Below are 22,983 nucleotides of genomic sequence, written 5' to 3'. Positions count from 1 at the left end.
CCACCTCACGCAGACACACACACACACACACACACACACACACTGAGACAGACACACTCCAGACCACACTGTGGGCAACACAATATTTAAAAACTTTGATTTTATTTGCTTCAAATCCTGTCGGTGTTTCAACTGTCAGTTGTGTGTACGTATATATTCACAGTGTATCCACAGAGACCTGGCAGCCCGGAACATTCTCCTGTCAGAAAACAACATTGTGAAGATCTGTGACTTTGGTCTGGCCCGAGATATATACAAAGACCCCGACTACGTCAGGAAAGGCAACGTAAGGCAACCTTCACCTCCGCCACGTCTTAGGGCAGAGGTTCCAAAACTTTTTCTGGAAACTTCTGCCATCTTCATACCCCTAATCCCCCAAAACTTTATTTAAAACACTGGGGGGTTTTTTATTGATAAAAAAATTCTCTGCACTGTTGAAAATGTATCAAACACTTAGATTAAATATTGTTTTAATTAATTTGTGGGATTGGAGTTTAAATTGTAACTTTTTGACACCTTGGGCAGAATGAGACTCTTTGTCGTTGCTCTGGTACACTGACCATACACATGTTATTTGCACAGATGGTGGGATGACATTGAAAACATTGACTAATGAATATTGTTGAGGAGTTTTGAAAGAAACTCTCAACATGTTCTTCTAAATTCCACCATCTCTGTGACGCTAAATTTTGAGTTACGCTTTGGCTTATTTTTCGTGACATTTTACCATGTTAAAAAAATTGTCATTGTTGGACATGTGGACATATATGTCTACCTGCCGTTGTTTGTCGTACTGCTTCAACAATTTACCAAATATTTGTTGAAGCACACACACACACACACCCATCTCTCCCTCTCTCTCTCCCTGCTCTCCCAGGCCCGCCTGCCTTTAAAGTGGATGGCCCCTGAGAGTATTTTTGACAAACTCTACACCAGCCAGAGTGATGTGTGGTCATTTGGAGTGCTGCTCTGGGAAATCTTTTCTCTGGGTAATGACACAAATCACCTCGGAGTTGTTTCTTTGAAGAAAGTGGGGAGAGAAAAAAAAATTCAAGTTGTCTGTATATGTTTATTTAACCCCACATCTGAACCATAGGAGTTTTTTTTTAAAATTTATATCTGAAACATCAGATGCCCCTTTTTTGGCTTCTTGCAGGTGCATCTCCTTACCCCGGAGTTCAAATCGATGAGGATTTCTGCAAACGATTGAAAGACGGAGTCAGGATGCGATCGCCAGAAACTGCCTCCCCTGAAATGTAAACATAAGCCTTGATTCATTCATTCTCTACTCATTTATATTCACATATGAGAGTTCAGTCAAACAGATCTAAAGGTTAAAAAGATCCGTTGAAAAGGTTTCTCATTTGTAGTAACTAAAACAAGTGTCTCCAAAAACCTTTAGTCTGAGGTTTTATTCGCAATACGAACGTGTGGCCAGGTGTCAAATAACCCTCCAGAATTCCATATATGTAAGGAATTCTCCACTGGAAACACAGCCTGTAGAAAAGAAGAAAATGTGGATTGTTGTTTTGTTTGTTTGTTTTTTTTTATTTCCCAAAGTATTTTTTTTCCGATTTGTCTGCGATCATTTTGATTTACTTTTGTTTAATTGCCAGCGACAGAAAACATTCATACTGAAAGGCGTCGATGTTTTACTCTTGACCTTTTTTGTGATGTTGCTGCCCTCTGCTGGCAGATATGGAATCATGCTCGCCTGCTGGCAGGGAGAACCAAAGGAAAGACCGACGTTTCCTGCTCTGGTGCAGATCCTCGGAGACCTGCTGCAGGACGACAGTCCACCTGCAAGTTTAAACAGTCAAATACTGACAAATAAAAATATTTAAAAATATATTCCATCTATATTAACGCCGTGATTCCTTCAGGATGGGAAGGACTACATCCCTCTGAACCACTCACAAAGCTCCGACGACGGATTCTCACAGGCGTCATCTCGACCTCCCTCTGAGGAGGAGCTCAGAATGACCTGCAACACACTCCCCACCAGGTGTCCCCACTGAGTACAACAACTTGCCGCAGCCGCAGTAGCATTAGCCGTTTTATTTTTATCCGCAGTAGCATTAGCATTAGCCTTTTTATTTTTATTTTAGAGAGGGTTATTAAAACTAGACTGAATTCATCTGAAGTCTCTATTTTGTGTTGATCTGATAAGAGTTTCTTTTTTCTTCTGGAGCAGGTATTATAACTGCGTGCCCTTTGCGGGCTGTGTGTTTGTGGGACCCTCTAAAATCTGCCAGCCCAGGGTGAAGACATTTGAGGAGTCGCCCCAGGAGATGCTCCCTCAAAAAGCTCCTCAAGTAAGCAGAATATTCTGGAAATCCAACACTGGCTGCTGACATTTTGGTCTTTGAGAATTCTCCCCTCGGATAATGTTATCAAAGTCTTTCTAACCCCACGATGTGGAACTGTGTCCCCCCAGGACAACCAGACGGACAGTGGGATGGTTCTGTCCTCCGAGGAGTTTGAGAGAATTGAACATAAGCATGGCGTCAGTTCAAAAAGGTGATTTTTATTAACAAAATGTTAAATTCGGTGGAGGGCTCACAGTGGAAGAGTGGTCTGTGCTTTTTGCCTTACAGCACAAAGGTCACTGGTTTGAGCCCTGGTGACAACTATATCTGTAGGAAGTTTGTTTGTGTATGGTTCTGGAGCAGGGTTTGGGGGGGGCACATCAGCAATACAGTTTCCATAGAAGTCCTGGTTGTAGATGGAAGTCTGTATAGACCATTGTTTCCCAAAGACTGGGTCGCGACCCTCAGGTGGGTCAAAAGATATATTTTTTGGGTCATCTTGCATCGTGTTTCTCAGGATTTTAAAATATAGGTCCCCAGAAAAAAAAGTTTGGGAAACACTGGTATAGATGCCACTCCTCCATAAAGTATTAATACATTAATTCCCCCCAGTCGGATGGGCAGCAGCAGCAGCACTGAGCCCCTCACCGCCTCCCGTGCTTCTCTGGGCTGGAGCGGCATCAGCAGTAACGAGCCGTGGCGTCATCCCAACTTCTTCAGTCAGCTGTCGGGGCAGACCTTCTACAACAACGAGTACGGGCATCTGTCAGAGGAGGGTTTCTGCGACTTCTTCTCCTCCACGGACGCCTCTCCTCCCTGCCTCGCCTCCTCCAACGTCTAACCGTGGCAGAGATGCGGCGTGACTGTAGTAAAGTGCTCATATGTCACTAGTCCTCCATTTATGATCAGGTCACTGATCCTCGTGACCAGAACTGACCTCGACTCATCTCAGTTTTTTTTATTTGTTCTCTCAGGCTGCTGCCTGGACAAACACAGCAAGCTCTGTGTTCGTGTATCTCGTGTTTCTCCAACTAGCCACTGGGTGGCAGCATTATGATAAAACACATGCTAGACTTAGTTCCCCCCCCCCACACACATTTATATTTGATCTTTTATACACAGAGTATTCTACTTCTCTATTTTTGTACAATCGTGACTCGTATGGAAAATCGCACAATAATTAGCACTCGCTGTTCTTTCTGAGACTAATGGGATTTTTTTAATTTTTTTTTCTCCTCAAACCTGCTGTGACAAATGAGGGGTCATTACTGAGCTACAGCGTCACAACCGTGAAGCTTTTACTGAAACAGACAGATATTCGTGAGGGTCTGTGTCACAGAGTGGACACTTGTGGACAGGTGACACCATGAGGGAGGAAAGAGGGACGACAGTAAACAGAGGGACGTAGAGCGACTGACTCACCCTAACCACTGCTTATCAGAGCTGGACGTCAGGCTGCTCAACACTCACTCACACCTTGACCTACTGCAGGCTGGTGTGAGTGAGGTTGGGGGTGGGGGAGGAGGGGGTTGTCTCTAAGAACAAAGTCCAGTTTACTCAGACACAATTGCAGCCGAGTTGGTTACACAACCAGAGGTCAGGTCTCGTTCTCTATGAATGATTGTTGGGAAGTGTTGGTGGATGGAGTTGGTGCACAGACCTGTCACTGAATCACCACCAAACACTTCAATCTGTGATTTTCAACAATCTGAATAAACAAAATGTACAAATGTCGGTTTCTCCTACGGAGCCTTTATTTGATGAACACATCACTACAGACGACGGTCGAGCCTTTACGGAGGAAACACCAGTACTGACCTTCCCTAGTTCTTACACTCCTCCACCATAGAGTTGCACACAGTAGTACTATCTCCCAACAACACAACAACAACAACAAAAACAACACTTACGCCCAACATAAAATAATCCTTGATAGTACATACAAGTACCAGAAAATAAAAACTACATTCATAATAACATGTACTTTGGCATTGAAAAAAGAAATATATTTTTTTCAATCATAATTCCAGTATTTTCTGCGGCCAAAATAACCTAATACCTACAGGATATAAGTGGTATTTGTAACATATTTCAGTTCATTGCAGTATTTTACAGAAGTAATGCTACTACCACACAGTGCTGTTAGGCTTAACACATTTTTTTTATCCCTCATCCATCTATTTATTGTTGATCTAAAGTATTTTCAAGATTAGCCAGAAATAAAAAAGACAAAAAATTTCAGACAGACAGTTTTGCATTTCGGCCATTGCTTCCTGTAATAAAAGAAAACAAACTATCCCAGAAACCATTGCTACAAATACTATGGATTTATCAATTAAGAACCAAAAAAGACTGGTTTTAGTGTCAGCCACTGATATCAAATTAAACAGACTGAATCAAGACGGATCCTTCAAGACGGAGTAAACCAAAGGCACAGTCTAAATACTGCATAATAAAAAGGCAGGAAACAAATGAAAACCTTTTTTTTTTAGACCAAACCCAAAATACAATACAGAAAAAAAATCACTACCTTCAAATAAAGATTTCTTAGAAAAGTAAACACAGCAAAATTAAAGTGATTTTCTCTTCCACCACTCCACCGGTCTAAAAGTAGGAAATGGTAAATAATGCATTTTGGTATTAAAGACAATTGAAACCATGACATTAAATGTTCCCTCATATTGAAAACACAGAGACACAGTGTCACATTTAAATCATTAAATGTCAGCACAGACACCAGCTTCTTGTTTTTTGTTTTTCTTGGGTTTTTTTTTTCTCCCCTTCATTCTAAAATTACCAGCCTTCACCCACACCAGTGGAACCCTGACACACAATACGTTGCACTTTATCTCCACTGCAGCTGAATGGCTCTCCTCTCCTCCTCGGTGGTTCTGTTAAAGCAGGAAGTGGACATGTGATAGTCCGTGTCCACGCGTCACGGCGTGGAGCCTGAGAAGAACTTCAGTAACTGAGACGCGGCGGTGGCGTAAGGCCTGGTGGTTACATCGGGTGCCAGAGTGACTTCATTGGTCAGAGTCATAAAATCTCCACAAGGAAGTTGTTTGGGGCAGAACTAGATTTAGCTAACGGGCTAGCAACTTTGTACTTATAAATAAAGATGTGCTGGGGGGAGGGGAGGAGCGGGGGATCAGTGATCCTCATGACATCTTCCCGATCTGGATCTTCTTCCAGGCCTCCGAGGCAGTGAATATGCAAGAGTCGATGATGCCCGCCACTGTGAACGTCCCTCCGACGATGGCACAGATCTGGGGAAATCAAGAAGCACAAATCAGTCCCCGAACGCCACATTAGCATCTCAGCTACTGGTATTTGAGACACATGCTTTAACAGCTGTCTATTAAACACATTTGTTTTGTTTGTTTTTTTCTGATGTTATGGTTAGCTCCCGCTACTTGGTAAAAATCTGTCTAAATGTTTAATAAAAAGGCTAAAATATGTTAAATATAATGTTAAATGTTAAATAAAAAGGCTAAAATATGTTAAATATAGCTACAGGTGTGGATACAACTTGAGGAGGGTGGGCTAGTAATCTGGCATTTCATGGCCTTTTAAATAAAAGGAAGCCAAAAATGGTCATATTAAATTTAACAAACCTGGAAAATACGCATAAAAAGACTCCTTAGCAAACCAAGTAGGCTTTTTCTCAAAGTTGAAAAAAAGAAAAATCACATATAAAACATTAAAAATGCCCAACAAAAGAAACAGCTACTACAAGTAACCAAAAAAGGAAAACATTAACTAAAAAAAAACAAAGATTACATCTGAAATGATGTTAAAGTTTGCCAATCATACAAAAATGCCTATAAAACAAAGACCAATAAAACAACAGCAGTTAATGTTGTTTTTTTGTTTTTTTTACACGGCCAGTGTTCCATTAAATTGAAGCAGCCACATAAAACATGTCCATGAACCAAGACTGGGCCCCAGGGCTGAACTTTGGACATGTTTGTAAAAGCTTCTTTTTTTGTCTTTTTCCACGGGTTATAAACTTCTCCAAATCAGCTGATGTCAACTGGGCTCATAACAATAAACTACACTGACACTGAAGAACGCAGTGTCATCCAGCAGCACTCACAACACACGCTGCTGCTTTAACAGTGACTCACAGTGTTTAACAATGACTAACAATCATATCATACACACACACACACACACACACAGTGTCTTCATCCCCCTCCGCCTTAGGTCACGATAACACGTCACACAAAGAAAACTAATGGTTTAACTCATCAGCTAAGGAGCCTTGTTCACTCCTGACTGTATCACCAGTCAGAGTTCCTAATGATGTGGTGAATTCCACAACACACAGAGTCAGTGAAGAAAAATGTTAAAAAAAAAATTAAAAAAAAGGACAACCAAAATTCATCATTTATTTCTGGAAAATTCCAAAGGTGAAATCACTCACTGTTGTTATGAAGCGGTAGAAGGGCTGTCTCCTCTCTGTGTATTTGACTGTGATTGGACTCGTATCGTATCTGAACCAGATGGCTGGGATGATTCGGCCCGTATGGCTGTAAGCCACATACTCCTGTGGAAGTTAATAAAACAAATGTGTTTTTTTTTGTTTGTTTGTTTGTTTTACTGCTTAAGAAAAAAACGTAAAAGCCACGAGTGTCTGACGATTTAACGTCATCAAATTCTTTTAGAATGACAAATATCAGGATCAGGTTCAGTACTCAATGGAAAGTACATTTAACCATATTGGTGCATTAAAATATATATTTAGGAGAGAAAATACTGTATATATACTTATGTATGTGTAAATACATATATAAATACATACATGTAGATTTATGTACACTGAAAGAACTAAAACTAAACTAAAAGAAACAGACTTATACATATACTTACGTGTACTGTTTATACATATATGTACATATCACTTCTTTTTATTTGTATTTAATTAATTAAAATCAACATCTTGTCCACTTCTGAGTGCAGTTTCTCAGGTTCAAGTCCTGACTTCTGCCCCTGCTGGACCTGTATTTACGCTCTAACGTTGGATCTGACTCAGACCCTCATCCTCTCGGCTTCACGCCCAAACTGCACTGTTTTAACATCAAACTCCAAACGCAGCCGTCAGTCGGCACAGTTCTAGGAACTGTCTATGGTTCGCTAATATTTAGGTCATGTTTTCACATGTGGGTGGTCGGTAGAATTAGGACAGACACGCAACAGACTGACCCTGTTACAGCACTCGGTTTATTATAGCCAAACACCTGATAAGGTTTAGGTGCGTCACTCATGGCTATCTGTGCTGAAGTCGGCTTCATTTTGGTAATGACGCTGGCGCCTGTACCCAGCGGTTTCCTCATCATTGTACAATCTCTGGCAAACAAAACAAACCAACTGCGACAAGAACTTTTTTTTTTTTAAAACAATGACAGACAGTCATGATGTCATGTTTAACAGAACTGTGACTAACACTAACTTCAACAGAAGTGAATTTAGTTTGGGTAAATTGTTCACTCTAAATTGACCACTACGTATTCGTGGTTGTCTCTATGATGACTCAGCCTCACATCTCTGAGAAATAAGGAACCTGTAGTAGATGACGGACACAACCATACAGCACCTTGTTGGCGACTGTGTACTGGTAGGAGAATCTCTGTCTGCCTGAGAGATCTTCATACACTGTGGGCACAATCTTCAGTATGTAGTCGTGTGAGGCCAGAGCTGCAGAAAGAGTTTTTGGAAATTGTGTTTAAGGTCCAAACATTGACATGATGGTGATTAAAACTGTGTGGAGAACGTGAGGAGTGTGTGTGTACGTACGATTGGATGAGAGCTTGTCGGCCCCTCCCAGTGCGTTGAAGGCAGCTTGTACTTTTTGTACCTGTGTGAAAACAGAGAGACAGGCGTCCACTCCTTGTTATAAAAGAGTCTACGTGCTGTGGTGTGTGTGTGCGTGTCTTTGTTAAGACATGGACGCTGCTGTATTTTCAGAACTACCTAAAGTACCAGTTGATCACCACTTAACAGGGTTCTGGGCCATCAGTACCGGCCCACAGAGGAAAAAAACATTAATATTTGTGTCACAGTGGGAGGTGTTTTATTTTGAAAAGGAAAAAAGAAAACAGGTTCTCTCTTAATGAAGATGTCTATCAAATTAAAAGCCTGGAGAACATGTTGTATTTTCAGTACTACCTAAAGTACCAGTTGATCACCACAGGTGATTTTTTTTGGCTCACCTGAAGCTTTTCCCCAAACGCCAGCTTGTGGATGGTGTGGGTCATGTCAGGGTTGTGTGGCTGCGCGGTGGCACTGTGTGTGGAAACATGGAAGTTTCCTGGTACCTGAGGACGGACAGATGACAAGAGGGTTGAGGACTTGAGAAACAGCACGAGCACATGCACATACACATGTAACACATTTACCTAACGACCCCGTCTGAAAGCATAAGCTGCATCGGAAACTAAATGTCCTGTGCCTCCGGAACACAAATCAACCCAGTTGAATGCTTGTCACACATTTGCAATTATCCCAGGAGTTAAGGTGTTAAATGTACAACCATGAGGTTATTTATTTAAATGCAGCGGAAAGTATGACGCAAAGCGTGACAGTGGGATCAAAGGGACTCACACAGCCAGTAACTGAGACCTCGAGATCTAGATTTAACACAACTTAAATGAAACAGAAGGGGCGGGGGCAGCTCACTGGACTCAGAAAAGAAGCAGGTCGTCTAAGGCAAACACACAATAAAAGAGTTCAAGTTTGACATTTGATCTGATAAGTTCATAAATCTACACACACAAAGTTTTTTTTCTGAGTGTATGAAGCCCCAGACTTCCCTGTGTGACGAAGACTTACTTTGTTGATGGTAAACTCTCCCTCAAAGCGACAGCCAGCGCCGTGGTTTAAAGGGACCTTCATGGAGTTGTCAATGTGACCAACCTCATGGCGGCCCATCTCATCCTGGATGTCCAAACCCACCACTGAGGAAAGAAAAAACAGGACATAATTTAAAAACACGTAAATGAAAAGATGTAACTAAAACAAAGAAAAGCAGTTCACAGACATTTAGGTCAAAACATCACTGATTATAACAAAATAACATTTTGAATAGTATCTGTGAAATAGAAATATAGTTGAAATATTATTTTATTAACATCAGCTCCATCACTGTGTCTTTTGGTTTTCACCAGTATGTGTTTCATTCATTGTGTTATATTAGAATACTAGTTCTCAAAATGTGGGTCGCGTTCCTCTGAGGGGTAAAAAGCTATCATAGGATGGGACACAGGCGGGCAAATTAATTTCAAAATGTATTATTTCCTTTTATTTGTGCCACAGTGGGGGATACAACAGTGACTTGTTATTTTATTTTCTTCATCTTTGACTGAAAACAATAACTAACTATCAACCATTGCTGGTTATCAACAGCTAAAACCTCTATTTCTAGTCTGTATTTTCAACCCTCAGCATGGATCACAAAGTAAACACACACAGAGACTAAACAACCCGTTTCAGTCCATCTGTGTTTTTCCATCTTCTCTCACCCATGAATACCCAGCTCCACCAGCAGTCCCTGCAGGCTTCTGTGCACTGGCACATGGACTGTGGCCTATTTTCAGATGCTGCAGTGTCAAGTGTTGGCCAGTAGTGCATTGCTCCACACTGCCTCTGTCTGACCTTTGATATTCAAGATTCAAACTTCACTTGCCACCCCCTCCCCTTTCCACCCTAACCTCAAAATATAGTACACAAATCTGCGTTTGTCAGTGGGAGAGCTTCCATTTCTCCTTTTTAAGACATTTCAAAGTGCAGGAGAGAACACGTATCTGCGTCTGTCTGAGTGGGCAGTGACATATTATTATTATTATTATTATTACATTCGTCTCAACCTTCCATGAAGTCACAAATCAAGACCGGGGAACCCGAAAGGTCAGTGGTGGGAGACGGTGTTCAGCATTGAAACCGTGGAGCCAAACTGAAGTGATAAATAGTGAAAAAGGGTTTTCATGATGACTGGGCTTTTTCTCTTTTCTTGGTCTGGAAAATACTGATGATTTAAAGAACACATTCTAACGCTTGAGCTGAGGAAGTACTAGACAACTCTCAAAGTTTTTTCAAATTTTGACAAAACTCTGAGTTCACACTCTGGTTTCAGCAGAGTTTTGAATGACTTTAGACCGGGGACTCGGCTGGGTCTGATGAGAAAACCATCTAAAGGTGGGGTTTTTTTAAGCAGGGGGGGTGGGTTGACCCACCTGCACCCTTCTCCCCCAGACCTCTCTTATGAGTTAATACGAGATATTTATATTTACCCAGACACACACACACACACACACGCTAACCCATCCCCCAGATGTCTACCATGACGTTTTTTGTTGGGAGGGTGGAGCAGCAACATGTGCGATATTAAGAAAAAAGAAATATCAGCGGTAGACAATGAGTTAAGCCTTTTAACCTCAAATGTTGTTTAGTGACAAACAGAGAGCCACCCAGCAGGTTGACATACTTTAGGATGTTTGGTATTTGGGTTACAATAACAACTTCAAACCAGTATGTTTGGTTTATATGTTTAGTATTCTTTAGATTGACCCATATTTCTGCAGGAATCAAAGAGTTAAATGATAAAAGACCATATGAACAGGCACAGAGAGCTACAGATGTAAATGGCAGGTGATAACCTTGGTGTGAGTTCAGCATGAACAACACACGTGCTCCGCAGCTGTGTGTCCGTGGGCTTCGGTCTCTGTATCACACACACAAATCTGGACCTCATTTCCACACCAGCTTTTACTGGCTTCACCATTTTTGGATGTCTTTGAAAATGAATAGGCCAGTGCGTTTTCTCACCGATGTGTGTGAGATTTGTCATTGGGCATAGTTTCTGAGCAGAGTCATGAGGAGAAAATAACCCAGTGACGGTCTACGCCTGCGCCTGCGCCCCCCTTCCAACAAAGAGGTATGGCAGATGAGCCAACAGAATGAACAGCAAACCCAGAACACAGCTGTGGGTCAGTATAAGATCAAACACGGCTTTGGCTGGTTAGGGTCGTTAGGGAGAAGGCTACAACAAAGCAGGGTAAACAAACCATTATTTACCACTGTCTCTGTTTTTTTTTTTGTTTTTATCTTTTGCTAGAATGCTGTGCTAAATGAGGGAGAAATCTGATGGTGTCTGATAAAGAAAAGGAAACATAAACAGTGGCCAGACTTCATAGCCAGTGCTGGCTGAGAGATAGATAACGTGCTATTCTGTATTGGAAAGTTTTTTGCTAACTTTGCACTAACCTCCACTAGTCTTTTGGCATATCTTAGCTGCTATGTTTACAATAGAATTAGATTTTTTTAGCCATTGGCTAGCTAACTTTTTGTTATGATTTGACACATGCTTCGAGGCTAGTTTTTAGCTTTAGCAAGTCTTCTTACAGCGTGTTTAAAACTCTTTGTGTAGCTAATTCTTGGTCAGGAATCTTTTGGAAATATTCATCTAAGTTTAGCTAACCTTTAGCAATTTTTGGTTTGTCTTAGATACGATGTCATTTTTTAATGACATCTTATCTGTCTTTTCTAGACTTACTTTTGCTGGACAAACTTTTGTAACATAAGCTCACACGTTTAAGCTATTATTTTTTGGGGTGGAACAGGATTTGTGTGTGGATTTCTTTTGTTATTTCCCAGTTAATTTTTCAAATCTTAAAAACCTTGAAGTTGAAGTTCAGTTTTACGTCAAACACCTCCCAGTTAATTTTTCAAACCTTAAAAACCTTGAAGTTGAAGTTCAGTTTTACGTCAAACACCTGTACATACTCAAAAAGGGAGTGTGATGCAAAGAAAAGGTGAGGTCGTGTGTATGTGTGTATATGTTTGTATATACTCACAATCACAGTGTAAGTTTGGCAAACTGATGTTTAAACTCACATCTATCTTCCCACCACTGTCCTTATCAGGATCATCCACATAGAGTTCATTTACACTGCAATGAGCCGCAGAGAGAAGAAAAAGGTTAGATGACGTAAAAAACAGATGAAACAACGTCGTCGGTTAAAAGGGAAGAGAGTCATTCCCTCCTCAGACGACGTGTTAATGGGCACAGGTTCATCCTTTGTGAAAATTGCGAGGACAGACAGTTGTTTATCTCTGTGTCACTTCCTTCCTGTCTCTCCTTCTTCAACGTGTACACACCATCAAGACGCCATCACGACCACACAAACACAGTGCCAATTTCCTGTAATAACTGGGGCCACGGCAGAATATCTCATAATGTGGGCAATAACGTTGATGAAGTATATTTCTGACGGCAGATTGGATTGTGTGTTACGACAGCAGCAATGTTGTGTTTTGGCTACAGGAAGTTGTGAGAAACACAGGAGTTTTTTTTTGTTTTCAGTAGGGTGTGACGGCGTGATACGTACATTTCAGTGGCTATGAATCCCGTCAGTTCAGACAGGAACAAGAAGAGTATGAAGACACAGCAGAGGATGGAAACTGTGGGCAAAGAGGAAGGAAGTTAGACAGATGATCACATTTAAAGTCAAGTCACTGATGACTTCACGTTGCTCTCAAACTTTAGGAGGTGCCGCAACCAACGTAGGGCGATCTGACCTAAGAGCCTTGACATTAGTGAGATCACATCGGCCGTAACATAGTTTCCTTATTAGCTCTTTTACTGGCAGTGTTAAATCTGCCATTAGGCAGGTTTTAAGGGATTCTTCCGCACTAATTACACATTTAATATAAACACTGCAGGCGGCCATTACCACATATCTGCATCAAAAGAGGTGAGATCATGCTATACCCAACCTACAAAGAGATTTACTGATTCATTAGTCTATGGGGTTCCAACCGTTGTTCTCGTGTCCACCTTGGGCTTTTTTTTTTCAAATTTAATAAATAACACATGGGCTGTATTTAATTTAATTGATTTAGTTCTAGAAATCTCCCATAAGGTGTGTGTTAAAGCTGTCAAAATTAAATAATTGGAAATGCCTGCAATACCCTTGCATACCATAAGGGGCTTGTCTACACCTGAAAAGTCATGAGATACATTATCAACCAGACCACAAACAGTTTCGAAAGAAGAAAAAAAAGAAAAAAGAAAGTTAGATCAAGACCAGATTAGGAAAGTCAACGTTAACTATAAGGTGTTTCTTCAGTCTGAGCCAAGATAAAGTCTGGTTGAAAAGAAAAAAAGGGAAGCAGCCAGGTTGTCTGTTTCCTTTCATGTGTCAAAATGATCCGCCAAAAGATACTCATCATGTGTTTGAGATAAATATGGAAAAAGTCTGAGCGGTGTCGGCGAAGCTGTGGCCTATCTGCCACGGTACGGCAGGAGTTGAGGTCAGAAAGACTGCACTCAGCACGAGAGACGTGTTTACATGACAACTGTCTCCCAGGCGCACACCGTCACATGACCTTGTGGTCGTCATGGCGTCACTGCCAAACCTGCGGCTGGCAGAGGCTTTACATAAACTAATGTTTAACCACCAAACAACTGGGAGTGTCACTATGACACACAGGTCACCATTCAGGCTCATCCAAGGCCTGTTGAGCCACAAGAGTGCAACTGTGTGAGGGGATTACGAAATATGAGAGTAATCGACTGCAACTGCTCCAGCCCTGAGCAAGTGATTCATTAGTACATCATGGTTGTTTGCCTTTTTTTTCTTTTTTCATTTAACCCCAAAGTAAACCCATTACACACAGTGGTTAGATGACAAAAAAGAAACTAAGAAACGGTTTTATTTCTTGGTCTGCTTTTTGTTCTACATTATTATAACTTTATCCACAGATCAGCTGAAGACCAAAAAAAATACAACCAAAAGTTTTTTTTTTTATTATTGTTTACTGTTATGTTCAACTGTGTTCAATCATGATTTAAAACACATCCAACAGGTAATAGTCTTGGCTTCACAGTGTGTTGTGATAAGAAAGAACCATAACAGAGAAAACAGCGGTGTTGTTTAAAGTAAGTACCATAAAAATCACATGCAAAGGAATGTGACCCTAAACCAAAATAACAAAAGCAGACAGGGTCAAATATTTGACCTTTTGTCCGCCTGTTTCTAGTTGCCTCTGAACCTCACAAATCAAAACGTTAGCAAAACAGCCGTAGCTCCAGCTGAGTTCTTCAACATACAAATCAACCGCGTGCCCTCAACACTAGACAGAGGAAGGAGACAGGAAGGGAGTAGATTGTATGCAGGAAGAACTTCCTCGCGGCCTGTGGGAACCGTTTTGTGTGTACCTTTAATAGACTCCCACTCCTCCCTGTCATCCACAAATGTGTTTGGAACTGTTCACCATCTATTGATCTCACAGATTCCACCCATGCTGTCATCAGCTGACCAGTCTCCACGCCCTTCATCAGCTGATCGATGAATAACCTCACAACTAGTGAGTGACGGATCCAAGAATGTGCCATTAATTGTTTTCTTCTCCCCCTTTTTTTTTTTTTTTTTTTTACTCGTACAAGATGTGAGTAATGAATACAATCCCAGTTTCATCTCTGACATGCTAATGACAAACAGGAAACACATGACCTGGCAGGAAAGCACACAGATTGCAACTTAAGACTTTTTTAAAGTGTGTTTGGCAATAACAGTGTGTGTGTCTATTAACATTCTTACCATACTGGCTGTGCTAAAACAAGTACTGATCTGTCAAGATGCCCCTCAGTATTTGGGACAGGGAGATACTTGAAATACAGCTGTCATCTCCTCCCTGTTTGTGAAACCAGCTCACTGAGCAGGGAGTGATTCAAGTCCCACTCATCAGTTAACATCTAATTAGGTGTGATTTTAAAATTAAGTGGGAAGTATGCAGTTTCATTTGATGACTATGATTACTTTAGTGGGTCAGCACTGAGCATGAAGCTCCTCCTCCCTGACCTGTAGACTCCCTGAAAATGTGTTTCATGAAAAACAAAAAATGTCAGTAAGTTAATTAACTAGTTAACCGAACTAAAGTTAGCTGAAGACTCAGATTAAACGTCGTTAATGAACATAAACAAACCTGCTATACATATTATTTTAAATGTCACATGGACAAAAATGCCTCAGTATTAATACTGTTGTCCTTGTTATGTGTTTAAAATAAGATTTGGAGTCAAGTTCTGTTTATGTTGAAAGAATGATCTAATTATGTATGATTGCTGGATAATTACTTGAGAAGGCAATTAAAAATAAGTGCTGTCATGCCACACCTTTGTTTACAGATATTTGGCCATGTTTTCTAGGACAGGTTGTGGTAGTCACTACAAATACATCAGCTGCAAAAATAGGACGCATGAATGACAGGTCATTAGACACACGAACAGGAAGAACGCGCCATTTTAGGCCGACCTGGAACAATGGAACATGTTATTACAGAACATGAACAGCCGGTGTGAGTGATTAATCAGTTTTAAGAGATGAGAACAAACCTAAATACAATATTCTGGGTCAAGTACTAATAAGTATATTTAAGGTGCAGCTGTTGGAATACATGTTTAAACATCGGGGTAAAAAAAAAAAAAGATAAGGATTGTACTTTTTTATCAAAAAGCATAAAACTTTTTAAGGGAGTAACAGTTTTCATTCAATGGAATTTGAAGAAAGGCTTTGACACATTGTAGCATATTTAACCACAGACACTAAAATGACTTAAATTTGTTTATTCAACACACACACAAAAAAAAAACCCAGAAGCTTGTATTTTGCCACTCGGGTGTGAAGAAGTACTCACTGAAAGCGCCTGTGTATGTGGGCTGGGTGAGATCTTTTGGCACTTTCCTGTAGATATCAAATCTGAGGAGAGAAAGGGAAAAGGGGAAAGGAAATGAGTGAGGGGGGAAAGGCAAATGTAAACACTGTGAGCTGTGAAAAGAAGCACATTCTGTACCCATAAGGCTGTGCAATATTACAGAAGTGAGGTGGAATGTTGGCTGTGGACCACTGCTATTACACAACACACACCAAGACACACAATCTCTCCTTCTTCTTTTGAATGTACGTGTGTCGTGTATTCGCAGCGTGACACCCCCCCCCAAAAAAAAAACTTGCATGTACAATATACACGGGAAAACACAAAGCCAAGTGTAACTCACACAATCCTATGTACACAATGCTTTGTTTGATTTTCTTGGCAGTAAGTGACCAGACAAAAACAGCAGAAACGGATCAAGTCCCACTGACGCCATGATGACACAAATGGAGAAAAGCGTATTACAACCTATAAACACAAAGTGAATAATTATTATTGCCTGTTTAGGACAAACTCTGTTTCAAACTATTTGACTTTGGGTGATCTCGTGTATGTCCTTCTTGGGCAGTGTAGTGACCTGAACGCTTAACTCCATCACTTCAAAAACACCACCCACTTTTTTTTTCTTTTACTCTCCTAACATACTCACTTCTTGTTCTTTTCACATCCTCAGAATACAAAAACTCAAATCTCTTTGGGATGTTTAGATCTTTAGAGAAATAGCATTGAGCTCCTGTTCTTTTCTTTTTTTTACCCACAGCCCATGACCCTGTATCCAAACACCTCAGCCAGACTGCTTTCATCTCCTCTTTATCACTGATCAATATATCTTCTATCTTCAACTAACTGCACCCCCGGCCCATTACTGTGTTAGATCACTGTGCACAAATAGCAGGGCCTGGCAGAATATATAGGGCAGAGAGCACACAGGGGGACGCATGGTGTGGCGTTTGTTTTATGATTGGAATAACTTGGGCTGTAACACACTTCCTGAATAGTTAACTTCCACAAGCACAGGCAGGGTCTCCTTCCACACATCCTCTCCACCCAGTACTGACCTCCAGAGACGACCAAAAGGCGTTTTCCTCATCACATCAAAGCAAGACTGTCAAAATTAACACCTAACATAGACTCATTCATTTGTGAAATTAATCAGACTAATTTTTTTAACACATGGGTGAGAGATGTGCACTGTATATCCAATAATTCGACAGTGTATCCACTTATCATTGCTCTGACACACCGTACATACATATGTCGTTATTTAAACACGCTGTGGGAAACTTTCATTTCACCAGCGCATATTAAGCTAAAAATTACCATCTCAATGTGAGCATGTGTTTACAGGGACTTCAGGTCAGATGTCTGCCTTCCCAACAACTGTAATTAGCACAACTTTTGAGCACAACTTCCATCGATTCCATCATTCGGATTAGTTTCAAATTAATAAGTGCGGAACATCTGTGACTAATTCATTCAATACATGATGTTTTGCATCTTGCTGTTCCAGCAATACAAATAGATTTAAAAATACTTTGACAGTTGATGTAAAACTGCTAATGTTTGCCATATTTTGCAATACTTATCTCAAAGAATCTCATTTGCTTGCGATTATTCAATAGCTAGCAGGCTATTTGCACTTATTTGAATTTTTTGTAAATTTCCACTATAGTAAGAAATGTGTTTAACTTCATTCCCTCAGAACACAGTGTATTCATGAATAATAATGTTGGTTCTCAACCTCTAAAGTTGACGTTTGTAATTTCCTGAATTACGGTCATCACGCCTCCCTTTTTCACGTCTCACTGCTCGGTCTGCTGAGAAGAGGCACAGATGTTTTGGTCCTGGTGAGGACACCATGTACCAGTATATCTCACTGTTGACACCATCAAGCGAAAGTGCAAGGCCCCGTTTCAGAGAAGGAGCGCTTAATAAATGAACCATATGAGTCACAGTGAGTCAGTGTTTCACCCGCAACGCATATTGCCTCACATTAATTTAGGGCCTAGATGCAGCCTCCCGCATCTTAAGGCAACCATTTGGTTGTTTGTTTTTTTGGTTGTTTTTTTTTTTTTTTTTGTCAATTCATGATCTAGACTAATATGTTGAGTGTCAGATAAAAACAGTTAGCCGTCACTGCTGGGATGAAGTTGTGACTCATATACTGACTTAGCATATGACCTGTGTGGTTAATGAAATATTAATATTAAGTACTTGTTAGGTCTGTTATTGTTCTCAGTCATTCTATCTCTACTGTTTGTCAGCATTGCAGCAGCATCTTAGAATATTAATACATGCAAAGACAAATAATCCACAACAGACTTAGGACAAGGTCCTACTTTGGAAAAGACTAACACTGTTTGTTTAGTTTAAGCAGCAAAGACTGGTGTTTACTGGATTTGCAAATCCAAATGATTGCCTGTTCAGTTGATGTAACACATGTTTCACAGCTGAGTGTAGAGATCTCAATGTGTATTCCTAAAAAACTAACTTTTGTTGTTGTTTTGTTTGTTTTTTAAGAAGTTTTAGAAGAAAACTTAAAGCTGGGAAGTGTTGTGTGTATTCACACTGAAACATTTCAACAGACCACTCAGTATCTGTTATGACCCCGTGGTGTCCATTAGACAAACATCCTGTACTTTATTTAAATTTGGGTGTGCTCTGTTGACAGTTTCAACACAAGGTGGTTATCTGTCAGTACAATACACCATAGAAAAAGCTGAATGAATCTGAGGAGGTTGTACTGTCAGCTGTTAATGGCTGGCCAACAGTTATAAATGTGTATTGAGAAGATTATTGATTTGTTACTTAGACAAAACAAAGCAAAGTAACTTCTTGTTCTTTCACAAAGCAGCTGTGATGCCATTGTGTAGTCTTGACAGTCTATTTGTCTCTAAGTGGTAGAGAACAGTGCAGATCTGGATCCTGACACTATTCTGTTTAGATCCTACCTGGACTTGTCCTGGTCAAAGGTCAGCATATTTGAATTAGAACATTTGTATTTTAAAGTTGAAGCATTCCAAGCCCCTTATAATTGTAGTGGTCCTTGGAAAAAATGATGGAAGAAAATAGGGAGGGAATCATAATGTATGTTTCTAAATTTGGAGTACATGAAATGTTTCCAGTAACGTCATTAAAAGTTACTGGTTAAAGTTAAAGTCCCTGGCTAAATGAGGTTAATTATCTGTCAGCATATTATGTCATGAGTTTCCTTCCACCCTCTCATAAGACGTATTCACTAAGGATTAGGTAAATTGGACACTTACAAAAAATAGGTATGAATAAGAGCGAGACAGTTTGTTCATCTATAGGTGTCACCAAGGGATTGACTGGCTCTAGGATGTCCCCTCCTTTCACTGATGTCATTTTGGAGACTAACTTCCTCTAAAAAAACAAGTCATATTATTAGCTAAATACATGAATGGTCTTTTGTCTCTAGTATCAGGTCTTCTTGGCCAAAATGTTACGTCATTTCTGAGGGTTGAGTACAATATTTGTCACAACATATGAGTAAAGTGTTTATTAAAGCTATACGTTAACTAACATCAGTAGGCTATGTTTTCCATTAATCTCTGTATCAAATGTTACATCAAAAAACCAATGGAGAGAAAAAAAACTCCAATTAATTTTGACTTAGTACATTCCATTTCTCCAACTCCAATTAATTTTGACTTAGTACATAGGGTGTCAATCAGGTATCTATTCTTCGACCACAGACACACCCAGTGCTCACAGTAGAAAACTACGAAACTAGACACAAAAGCAAAACCATTGCCATAATTTTCGAGACATCATAAAAGTTCTTACTAGTGTTTCTGAATGTTTTCTTTTTTCTGTTTTTATTTATTTACCCAAGAAGAAATATCTGAAGGTCTACTGTCATGTTTACGTTATCCAGCAGTATTAGACTTACTGTAGATGCCATGTTATTTAGCATGTCATAAACCTTTATTTTAATAGAGGTTTGGAAGACATATAGAGCATCATCTTACGCCACTTCCAGAAAAATAGCTTCTAGCATGGAACTGATATTGATAACAATAACGCCCCCTAAGGTTTACCTACATTCCTTAATGTAGGTAAAATGATAGCACCAATACGGTCATATCCATACTTTCAAATGAGAATGTATGTTGCTAGTAGATAGTCAAGGCTATACAAAACCACATATTCTCTTAAAAGCCAGAAGGCACTGCATATAAACTTTGCTTAAACACAGTATAAGTTTTGAGAGTTTTTACTTAAAATGCAATGTTCCTAGTCTGGTGATAGTTTTCGACTGGTTTCAACATGTCAGGACCTGCTAACATTCTTGGACGGCTAATATATCGCTTATATAAGGAAGGTAAAGGGAAATATGTGAACTTGTGCAGACAAAAGGGGAGTGTGAACCACCGAGCATCACTCCAGTCCAGATGTTCTACCAAAAACTCTCACAGTGAGGTTCATTCAAGCACAACGTGAGGTAACACGACTCCACCTCTGAGCCGCTCAGTCAAAAGACTGCTCTCTACCCTCTGTTAATTCATCCACAGTCGCCTCACGTCACAAAAACACTGACCGGAAGTGCCGTACTCACCTCCTTACATCGAAAGGCATGTTGATGTTTTGACGTTTAACTGATATAAGTATCGGCAAAACGCTACAAACATCTGTATCCCGCAAAGATCTCTTCAACGCTACCGGTTGTTCATCGGTACCGGGCTGACGTCAGCTTAGGACGCTTTGCACAAGCTGATTGGTTGAGCGCTACTTCCTGTTCTCGATGATTCTCTTTCCGTCCAGAGGTTTCCAGAGGTTTCTTGTGTAATGTTTGCTCGTAAAAAATATAGAGAGAGAATGTTTGTTTTTGTTTTGATTGATTTTTTTTTACTAATGTTGTGATGTACAACTTTTTCGAAAAATAAGTGTAAGTGTAAAAGTGTATAAGTGTAAAAAGCAAACAAGACGATCTATTTGTAGATCTTTTATTTATGTTCTACAATGTCACCTTACTCAGCTTGTTGACGTCTTTCTTATAGTTATTTTATATTATTTAGTTCCTTACTGACAATTTAGATCGCCAAATTTTCTGTGTAAACTTGACTTTTCCTTTTCCTGTCGAAATAATATTAAAAAAAAAAAAACTTTGTATAAACAGTTGTATTCTCACGGGTCACGGTAAATTACCCTGACTGACACATGTGATGACACTTCTAATTGTGTTCTATTCACTCTCCTTCTCTGACATGATCTACATGGGACAATGCAGCACATGTGTGATTTCAAAAGAAATAAAGATCAAACCATCACTGCATAGGCTTTAAAAAACATATTTTTATTTAACAAATAATGGAAAAGGCTACATCCTAATTACAGACTCAGAATTCTGAGAGCTCACGAGTACAAATCTGTTTTTCTCTCCACATACTGATGTGTCTACAGAATGTTACTGGAAAAAGTACAAATTGATACACCTGGTGATAAAATAAGACACCTAAGAATGTCATCAGTATTCTTTAACATAAACTGATATACCTGTTAATGTTTTGTGTAACCCATGGCAGATGTGCTTCATGTGCAAAATTCTAAGTGCACATTCTGGCATATAGTTAAGGTTTAGAAAGTGAAAAGTAACATGATTGTATTCATAACTTTGCCTTAGGCTATATTTAAGCTTGTCTAGTGTTGATAAACCAAATTAATGGAAGTCCATACATATGTCAGAACCAATGCAATTGTGTTTGTCTGTGTGTGGCCCCCAGCCCAATACTTTGTGACCCATACTTTATGAAGTTCATAAGTGGTCTTATGTATGTCAAGGCCTTAGGCCTGAGATTAAGTTGTCATGCTTCAGGTTAGATGGAAGTCTTTTGTCAGGCTGCTACAATAAAAGGAGGTCAGTGCAGAGAACAAGACAAACTGCACAAACCTGTGTCATTTCTGTAATTATAATAATGTCCTATTATTTTCAAAGGAGAAGATGTCTTTATCACATAGTTGGCTTAAATAATACACGCCGAGGAATGTAATAACTCAGAAGCAATTATTCAATTTATACACATACAAATGCAGTATATGTAAATACACATTACATTTGGATATTACTTCAAAAAAATCACCCAAAGAGGTCTCAGGTTTTTGTTTATCCAAATCTTAGAAAACTGATGTTTTCACTGCCAAAATTAATATTGATGAGATAAATGTCCGTGTGGTGTAGATATATTTTGGTTCTATTAAAAATAAATACAGTTGATGGAAGAAAAATCAACAATTAAAATATACAGTGTTTCCAGTTTTAGTGTTCTAGTGAAGGTAGTCCTTCAATTATAAAAATCTATCTATCGCTATCATAAAATGTTTTTTCCAACACAATCAGAATATTGACACTATATATATATATATACAGTATATATATACATACCTTATATAAGGTGTGTGTTTTTTCAGTTTTTGGCTGATTTCTTGTCTAGTGTTGATAAACCAATACAGGACAAGCCCTGTGTTTTCCCAATGATTGCTCAGTTGTAGTCCGTAGCAACAATGACAGTAAATAGTCAGTGGTGACAGCAAGTGACAGCCTCCCCAGACCAAAGGAAATGCCGCTCTGTCATCCTCTGTTCCACTTCCCTTTCTGGATGAAAGCAACAGCTCCTTATGGTCTTAAATGATGAGAATCAAAAATAAAAGCAGAGACTCATATTTAGCACACAAACACACACACATATTATTTATCATAATCTTGGATGTGTGTACGATAACAAGCATACATGAAACATTTGGGTAAAAAATTCCAGTTTGTCCCAAATCTAGATTAAGATTTGGTATTATTTTTTTAAACATCAAATATAATACAACACTGGCTGATGTCTTTCCCACGCCTGCTCATGACTGTGTGAGCCAAGGAAGGATGAATTTACACTGAGGACAAACTGTTTAGGTACAGACTGTTTTCAGACGTGGCTTCCTCATGTAGTGTGTA

General features: G+C 39.6%; 2 protein-coding genes and 1 long non-coding RNA gene across 3 annotated transcripts in view; 1 reads left to right on the top strand and 2 right to left on the bottom strand.

Moving 5' to 3' along the window:
- The window catches only part of flt4 (fms related receptor tyrosine kinase 4), a 46,502-nt gene extending 41,700 nt beyond the window's left edge, over positions 1-4,802 (top strand). Inside the window, exons 23-30 of the mRNA XM_017039542.2 lie at positions 164-286; positions 878-989; positions 1,157-1,256; positions 1,697-1,802; positions 1,884-2,005; positions 2,195-2,315; positions 2,438-2,520; positions 2,922-4,802. Of these exons, the coding sequence (XP_016895031.1) occupies positions 164-286; positions 878-989; positions 1,157-1,256; positions 1,697-1,802; positions 1,884-2,005; positions 2,195-2,315; positions 2,438-2,520; positions 2,922-3,150 (996 nt within the window). The 3' untranslated portion in view covers positions 3,151-4,802. The remainder of the gene's footprint in view (positions 1-163; positions 287-877; positions 990-1,156; positions 1,257-1,696; positions 1,803-1,883; positions 2,006-2,194; positions 2,316-2,437; positions 2,521-2,921) is intronic.
- ergic1 (endoplasmic reticulum-golgi intermediate compartment 1) lies at positions 4,042-20,761 on the bottom strand. The gene is made up of 10 exons (XM_008327251.3): positions 20,602-20,761; positions 16,005-16,066; positions 12,695-12,767; positions 12,161-12,255; positions 9,141-9,265; positions 8,522-8,626; positions 8,106-8,166; positions 7,906-8,006; positions 6,736-6,858; positions 4,042-5,575 (listed from the first exon to the last, which is right to left on the bottom strand). Exons 1-10 carry the CDS (start codon positions 20,619-20,621, stop codon positions 5,468-5,470), a joined length of 873 nt encoding a protein of 290 aa, XP_008325473.1. The 5' UTR covers positions 20,622-20,761; the 3' UTR covers positions 4,042-5,467.
- On the bottom strand, positions 11,746-12,161 carry LOC112488152 (uncharacterized). Its single transcript, XR_003051939.1, has 2 exons — positions 12,080-12,161; positions 11,746-12,016 (listed from the first exon to the last, which is right to left on the bottom strand). It is a non-coding gene; the product is annotated as an uncharacterized LOC112488152 (long non-coding RNA).
- Positions 20,762-22,983: the final 2,222 nt, after the last annotated feature.

Source organism: Cynoglossus semilaevis, chromosome 15, assembly GCF_000523025.1.
Source record: "Cynoglossus semilaevis isolate Cse_v1.0 chromosome 15, Cse_v1.0, whole genome shotgun sequence".
Classification (NCBI taxonomy): Eukaryota; Metazoa; Chordata; class Actinopteri; order Pleuronectiformes; family Cynoglossidae; genus Cynoglossus; species Cynoglossus semilaevis.
This window is presented reverse-complemented; position numbering and strand designations above follow the sequence as displayed.

Coding starts and splice junctions, on each gene's coding strand:
- ergic1 (XM_008327251.3), bottom strand. CDS start 20,621: ATGCCTTTCGATGTAAGGAG. Junction 8,007..8,105: donor CGACAAGCTCTCATCCAATC/GTACGTACACAC, acceptor CTCTTTCTGCAG/CTCTGGCCTCACACGACTAC. Junction 5,576..6,735: donor TCTACCGCTTCATAACAACA/GTGAGTGATTTC, acceptor TGATTTCCCCAG/ATCTGTGCCATCGTCGGAGG.